This window comes from Poecilia reticulata, linkage group LG15 (genome assembly GCF_000633615.1).
Source record: "Poecilia reticulata strain Guanapo linkage group LG15, Guppy_female_1.0+MT, whole genome shotgun sequence".
Lineage (NCBI taxonomy): Eukaryota > Metazoa > Chordata > Actinopteri > Cyprinodontiformes > Poeciliidae > Poecilia > Poecilia reticulata.
Window position 1 is genome coordinate 12,221,263 of NC_024345.1, and position 8,368 is coordinate 12,229,630.

At 36.7% G+C, this 8,368-nt stretch overlaps 1 protein-coding gene across 1 annotated transcript in view; it reads right to left on the reverse strand.

Annotated features, from left to right (window-relative positions):
- The window catches only part of pgbd5 (piggyBac transposable element derived 5), a 31,611-nt gene that overhangs the window by 12,223 nt on the left and 11,020 nt on the right, over positions 1-8,368 (reverse strand). Inside the window, exon 2 of the mRNA XM_008429276.2 lies at positions 2,185-2,615. Within this exon, the coding sequence (XP_008427498.1) occupies positions 2,185-2,615 (431 nt within the window). The remainder of the gene's footprint in view (positions 1-2,184; positions 2,616-8,368) is intronic.

The window sequence follows — 8,368 nt, forward strand, 5'->3', positions numbered from 1 at the left end:
ATGCATTCATTCTAAAATGAAAATACAAAGTGCAGTATTTGCTAACTAATACACTTCTGGAAGCTGTTGGTTGTACTCGATTTTTATTTTATTCATTTTATTTTATTTCTCAAAACATGGGGGGTTTGAGATATTTGTGCCACACCTTATAGCTTCATTTGTTAAACGTGTCTCCTTTCGGTTTACCCTGCTAATAGCAACAGAAACAAGGATAGCAATATTGCTATTTATGCATTTGTACTCAAACTTGCTAAACTATCCAAAAAGTCCATAAGCTTCATACAGTAGTGTGTCCTTTTTCCTTAAGAAGTGACTGCCATACAATGCTTTCAAACTTAAAACTATAAAACAAGACTTTATGGTAAAGAACTGTTTGACCTTATCTGGGTTTTGAAAAATGAAAACATTAATCCAGAGCCTTTCATTCAATGATTTGTCTCAGATGTCATCAGTGCTGCAAACTGTGCACAGGGTGTGAAAGGGCAACCTCAGTCTGAGGTTACATGACCACATCTGCAAATGCTGTGCAAAATAAATCTCTACTGCACACTGCCGACACTAGTAAGGTTCTGGTTGTTTTTTTCTAAAGTTGATCTATTTGTTTTTGGGTCAGAGCTATGCATTTATCGGGTAAAAATCTGAAACTCTTATCCTTTATTGTGATGCTGCGTGAAAAATAAGAGGACTTCTTCGACACAGTTCTCACTGCGACAGTAGCTGCCTGAATAAAAAAAAAACAAACCCTAAACTTTCTTTTAACAGTACATGTAAGAAATGACAATTCATATTTATATTCCAATTCAAAAATACTATATTGATTCCAAAGGGAAAATCAGTGTTGTTGTAATTTATATCAATGTGAAATTCAAATAATTTTGCATGTGCAGGTTTTAACTGAAACACATGAGTTGCTTTTGAAGGCCAGGCTTTTTGCCAGAAAGTGCAACCTCTGCTGTTTCATACCAAAGAAAAAACATTACCGTCAAATATTACCAGGAATATACCAACAGCCTCAAAAAGGTTTGACATTTCCACTTGAAGCAAAAGAAGTGCTTTCATGTCACACATCACAAAAGCAGGCCACATCTGCAAAAATCTGAATTTGATGGTGGATTTCTGATATTTGGTTCTCTGAAGATTTGACCCAGCCAACAGCTTTAAGAAATATACCTAACAGCAATTATTGATTATTTACATTAAAAGCAGACTGTGTGAAGCAGGGTTTTACTATTATCTACTATATAAGACAAAATGAGACAATGCTGACATTTTAAGTTGTCTTTAGTGTCTTATATAAGCGATTAGCATGAGTGTTAGCGACCGTCTACAACCATCCATTCTTTAAAGAATGTAGATCCAGACAGTTTCATGGTAGAAAGAGGTTGAACGTTTCAATGAATACAACAACTTTGTTACTTTAATAGTGCCAGACTTTTTTCCTTATCCAAAAAAATGATATAGGAAGAAAGCATATAAATAAATAAAAAAAAAAAAAAAACCTTAATAAAACATGGACTGACTGCTACTTCTTCTACAACAGTACTGCTCATCAGTAGCTGAAAATTTTGGACATATTTCCCGATGACCCAAAATAGAAAGTAAAAATAGTTCTCTACTGACCCAGTTGCAAAAGTGAGTCCAAACTGAAGCCAAAAAAAAGAAATTTTGGAGGAAAAGCCAGATAAAAAAAAAAAAAAAAAGCGAGCTGAGCTTTCCTACATAATTAATATGTGGATGGTTTTCAGATTGAGGTTCACATTGCTTCAAGCACAGCCCTTCCATTGTCTCATTTTAAATGGAAGTGGGGCATTCCTTGCCTTAATTTTCTCATAAAAGGTTAAACATTATCTAAACTGCTGAGTTGGTAACAATCTGATTTAAACACTTCTACAACTACTCTTTTATGTCTAAATCTAACCTTATCTCCAGTTTGACTTTGACTGCAGTTCAGAAAATTGGAAAACTGTCTAAACACAGTTGAAAACTTGCAAGTTGGAGAACTAATTAGCATTACGCCAAGTTTCTCACTGACCCACAAAACCAAAAATGATTCTGCTAAATGACACTTCATTTAGCAGAATAATTTCTAAACTTTTGCACTGTACTTTGGTTCCTCACATTACAGCAGAACGAAGAGTCTGCAGTAGAGAAACATCAGTAGACGATCTGGAGACTTGCACATACCTGTGTCTGCGAGGGCCTGAAGGTGCAGCTGAACGACTGCTGCAGCGAGTCCAGGAATGGCTGGATCTTGTAAAGGCCCTGATTGCTCCCCTGGGACGGGCGGAAAGCCACGATGTGAAAGTACTTGAGGATCTTCTCGAAGCGCGACTGGCTCATCTTCAAGGCGATGCTCCTGTTGCTGAAGAAGCCCGAGCTCCAGATGCTGAGCACCGACTCGCAGCGGTGCACGCTGGTGGAGATGACGAAGCCCAGGAAGGCCTTCATCTCCAGGGCCGTGACGGGGCACCAGCCTTCTTCGGAGCCGAAGCGCTCCTGAAACTTCTTGGCGTACATGTTTGTCTGGGTGACCATGTTTTGGATGCAGTTGTCTGGGACGAAGAGCTGGAAAAAGTCCAAGGCAGTGGCAGTGGCCGGCATCTTCTGAGCGGGTCCTGGAAGGAGACCGAAAGGAAATAAGCGAAATGCTGCACAGACAGAACGACAGGAAGTCCGACATACGCTTACTGTCGGGAACGGCTGTCAATCTTAGCTCTTGAAGTTCGGCGACAGACTTTAGTTTGGCTCTTCTGCTCAATGAAACGTTTACTCTTTTTGACAATTTGACAGGAGAAAGTGAGCTGTCATTCTTTAAGCGGAGGAGAACAAACGCAAAGTGCTTCTTGCTGACATAAAGCACAAAAGTAGAGAAAAAACAGCATCAAAACAGTTTTTTTTTCATGAATGAACCGTGTCAGCCTTTGGTATGAATGTCAAAGGCCGTGGGCCGTGGCTGGAAAGTTAAGAAGATTTGACAGCCACCGCACTGTGGGGAGTGTTGGAGTTTGTCGTTTCTCTGCTCGCGGAAGGTCTCAGTGTCTCGTTGCTTTATTGTTATGGCAGGAAATGAGTCAGAACCGCGTCCCCAAGTAGCCGAATCAGGCTTCTGACATCTGCCAATAAAGCCTCGGCTGATAAAAGATAGCGGCGCTGGGGCAGGAGCATTTATAATTTAGTCAAGCAAACACACACAGCAAACAAACATGTCCACTGATTAGGTGGTTTATAAAGAGACGTGTGCTTGAAACGCTGCAGCTGCGGTTAAAAATAACCCTTATCTCAGAGAAAAAACAGATAAAATGTCCATTTAGACATAATGAGTAAAATAGTTTAGTTTGAATAACATAAACGGTGGCTAATTGTAGATTGGAAGATAAATGAATATAGTCCACAGTTCAAAAACTTACTTTCAAAATAGGTTTTTACACTATTTGCCACAGTTCAAAGCAAAAACAGTAGAGACATTCTATAAGATATAGTATATATGATTTCAGATTTGAATTGATAAATAATTGCAGCCTTACTTGGCTCACATTTAAGTTTTGCTCTGGTTGTAGTTTTTTTTTTTTCAGCTTCAGGCTTTAACACTATAAACCACAGTCCCTCAGGGCTCAGTGTTGGGAACCAAAATTATTTGTTTTATTTATTAACGATATTTGCAAAGTATCCAAGATTCTCAAACCACTTTTATTTGCACATGAAAATAATATATTTTGCTCAGGTAGTGATTTACAATTACTACCTGAACTGGTTCAAATAAATAGAAAAAAAAAGGATCAACATAGAAATGGTTAATAAAAGGCACAATTACAATTTCAAATTAATGGGGCTAAGAAGAAAAATACTCGACATATTCTTTACTATTCAGGAATATTTCCATATTTAAGCTATTGTGCTGAGGTTTGGGAAAATAAACTGCAGAAGAAACATCCATTGTCTATTTACTCCACAAAAAAAACTATCATAGACAACAACCTCCACAACAAAAATCCAATACGGATCGTCATTTACCATGTTGCTTACAGAGATAACACAAATTTGCTGTTTTTAGAATAAAAAAATGACGAGGATTTTATAGTATTCCAAAAGAAATGCAAATTATATTTAAAGCCAAACACAATCTACTACCAGAAAACATTTAAAAGAAACGGGGAATTTCAACTTTCATAAGCGATGCACTGCAAAGTATTTTGCTTGCATACCAATAAACAAAACAGTGTTAAGTCATTCTTCATAGTATGATGTAAGGGTGAAGCTTCAAGGTTGGTAAAAATAAATGTAACTATCAGCTGATACACTAACATCCCACACTGCTCTGTCTGGTTTTTATTGGCTCATCTCAGTTAGAGGTTTTCTCTGAGCTTGTTGACTGCTTTGGAAAAAAATAAATAAATAAATTGGAAATTGAGTGTAACAACGTCAAGCTCAATTGAACACCAATGTCTCATTATCTCTTAACAGCAGGCAGCAACATTTTCTCCTTGGATCGCTTCTCTGAATGGTTTGCATCAGCTGTGTTAGCCTCGTAAGGTACAATTAAAGACAGCACCATCGGGACGGGACGTTAGATCGCTGCAGGCCTGGAGGAGGACAGGATGTGGACAAGAGGGAATCGGGAACAATCACGAGAAGATGTCTGCCGCTTGCAGAAGAGATGGCCAAAATATGGGCAGGCTGGCTCAAAGCCAAACTCATTTATGTCCAACTAAACTTTAAAGTTCAATGTAAATCTAAGCGGGATGCAGAGGCACGTTTTCTATAAAGAACAAAATGAAAACATAGAAAAGTGGCCTTGAAAATATTCAACCTCCACATTTTTACATGCTGCAGCCACAAACCTGTGCAGTTTATTTGGACTTTAATTTGCAGACCAGCAGGAAGTAGGGAAAATATCAGAAAGCAGATGTTTACACCTTTTCCTCAGAGATCTGGTCTCCGATGAAGAAACAGCAGCTTGTTTTTAGTCTAACCGGCTAATATGCTGTTTGCTACCATTGCCTGATGTTCGTCAGCTGGGGATTGAAAATATACATTTTCTAAATCATTTACTACCAAATCCACTCAAATCCCAGAACGAAGAAAATCCTATCTGCTGATAGTTTTTTTTATTCCAGTCGCTGGAGGACAAACATCTGCCTGGTAGAGAGCTTTTATATCCAGGGATTACACAGTCAGAGATTACACTATATTTGTGGCGCATAAACCCTTCACCAAACTAAACACGGTTCAGGCTCAGCTGAGGAGCCAAGCAGAAAACTGAAAATTATCTTTTGCCCGTCATCGTTAAGAGGGTTTCCTAAAGTAAACGAAGACGGTCTGATTTTAATATTAGTTATAAACAGAAAAACGAGACAAAAATTTAATATGTGTCAATGTGGTAAAATAAGCAAAGACAGAGAAAAATCTGAAAGGGGTTAAAATACTTTCTTTTTTTTTACAGAATACCTTACTCTTATTATAAAAATGCTTTATTTCAATGTAATATGTAATATTTGGAAAACTTCTGTACAAAGAAAAGCAAATATCCAATATAAACATCTAATTGAAAGTCTACTGAAAAATGCATCTATGATTTGTTCAGATTTCTTCAGGTCTAACTATATATTTTCTCTTCATAATAGACCAATGAAGTTGAAAAACCTTGATTATTTTTTATGTCTCTGCATCAACATGTAGACAGAATGACATTTAGAAATACCAGGTCAAAACATTTAACTTGGTATATGGTGAGAAGCAGCAGTCTAACAGGATGTCAGCAAAGTGAGCAAACTCCTAACTCCTCACCATAAGTTGTTTGTATAATCTAAAGGTTTAGATATGGGTTTAATAATGCCTTGCTTGCTGTGCAGAGAAAACAAATTCTCACCCGACTATATGAACCCTAAAAATAAACTAAAACCTGACCTGGGTTTTTCCCTTAGGTCTGCACCTGTCTTCTGCTGCAAAACCAGAACAAACCATCTAGGGTTTGCATAAGGTTTGTGAGCGAATGCGTTCTGACAGGAGCCGATAATTTATGAACACATGACACGGCATCCAGCGAGTGGAGCTGTCACATCCACAGTGTGTTTGTGTGACGGGCAGCACACCTTGACAGAGAAATGGGCAGACGAGTGACAAATATGCAGCCAGACAGGCAAAGCAGTCCAGACGTATTAATATCTCCCTTTACTGCAGCATTGGCCGACTTAAGAAGCTTCTGATGCCGTCAGTGTCAGTAGAGACGCATATTCGTGCACTGATGTTCAGACCGGACAGCTCCAGATTATTAAGTCTGAACAAGGGCGTAGGAACAAGTTTATCATTGGGGGGGACACATATCGGAAACGTGAAAGATCCGTAAATAGCTTGAGCAAAAATGTCAAACAATGGTGTCATCAACGTGTTACTCTAATCTGACCCCTTGTAACGAGTAATCTAACGTGTTACTATTTACAATCCAATTATCAGATTAAAATTAAATTTCATTAAAAGAGATGCACATTTTCTATCTGATGAATTTTTCATTGAGTGATCAAATTACTCTTTGAAAGTAACTATGCCATCCATGTCAATAAACTAACTACACTATATATCACATATGTGTGCAGACCTGTCACAATAACAAATCAAATTTTGATTTTTGATAAACATTATTGTTGTTTTTAGACCATTTTTAAGTAATAAATGTTAATGGCAAAATTATAATGCAAGAACACAATCTGAAACTTTAAATTATAATGAACATTTAACACTGCAACTGGAAGGCATTTCAAATATCCAAAATAAACAAACAAAACGACAAATAAAATGAATTTTGAAAAATGTTTCCTTCAAAAAAAGGTTTAGCTGAGACCAAAGCACCAACCTAAAAGTTTTTATCATAGTTTTTTGTAGAAAGAGAGAAATAAAAAGAGAAGCGATAAATCATGCCAATGCAAATTATTGAATTTGTTTTAATTTATCATGAGCACGGAGCTCGGTTCATTGTGCGCGTTGAAGCTGACACGGAGCGGCACGAGCTGACGCCGCCGCATGCGCAGCGTTCTGGTAACGAACTGCCACGAAGTATAAATCCAGATTTTTACTTTTGTGTTGAATGTGTGTTTAGTATATTTGCGACTAATGAAAAAAACAACAACACTTTTCTGCAAAATTCACCAACTGCACAATTCTTGTTAGTGTAAAATAAGTGGTATTTCAAAAGAGCGGAAGAAACATTATATGTTTTTATCAATGAGAATTTTTGTTGCTACGCTGTTAATCTGTTGCTAAGAGATAATTGCGTTTTCTGGTAACGAAGTTCCACAAGGTTCCATAAAGTAAACATCTGATTTTCACTTTTGCAAAATGTACCAACGATACATTTCTTGTATCTTAGCTGATAAGCAGTATTTTGAAAGAGCTTATGTTTTACAAACTATATTACTTATTATTAATTCGGAGTTAAGAGATAAGTAGGTTTTTTTCTGGTAACGAACTGCCACAAAGTCTAAATCGAGATTTTGACTTTTGTGTTGAATTTGTGTTTTATAATATATCTACCACTAATGACAAAAGGAACTAAATTTTCTAAAAAATTCACCAACTACACAATTGTTAACAAGTATAAAATAAGTGGTATTTCAAAAGAGCAAAAGAAATATGTTTTTTGAACAAAAACAATATTTGTTATTAATCTGTTGCTGAGTGTGTTTACTGGTAACCAAGTGCCACATAGTGAACTTCAGATTTTTACTTTTGCAAAAGTAAAACTCAAAAAGCAGAGCACAAACATTTCTAATGTAACTACTGCCCACATTAAAAGTAGCCATTTTCCTAAAATAAGCTTTTTAGCTATTTTGTTTATTTATTAACCATGTTTAGCACACTGAATGGAGGAAGTCAATGTAAGACAACATGCTAGTTATAGCCCACATGCCACTGGCTGCATTTAGGCTAATATTACCATTATTCGATCTTGATATTGCCTAATGTTTTATGATACCAAGTATAGGCCACAGAACAAAGACAGAAATATTTACAGAAGATGTTTAAGCAGAATCATTGCAAAGGCAGAAATGAGAAAAAAAACCCACCATTTATCTTAAACTCCTAGAACTGGTTTTAACTCTTGAGTTAAAGGGATTCTATTAAAAAACAGAAACACAAGCTTTAAAAGCAGACTTAAAATGTTCCTTTCTGTGAGCACCCTATGTATCATCTGATATTGTTCGGAAAGGTTCAGATCTGATATTACTTGCCTTGTTAAATTTCCTGTTCCCAAGTTCTCTGACGAAGCCCAGAAATTTGATAACGAGTCAGATTTCTAAGTTTTAAAATGTTATCAGAAAGTTAGAAAGTTTGCAAATTATTTTCCTTACACTTTACAGTTATGCAGCACTTTGTG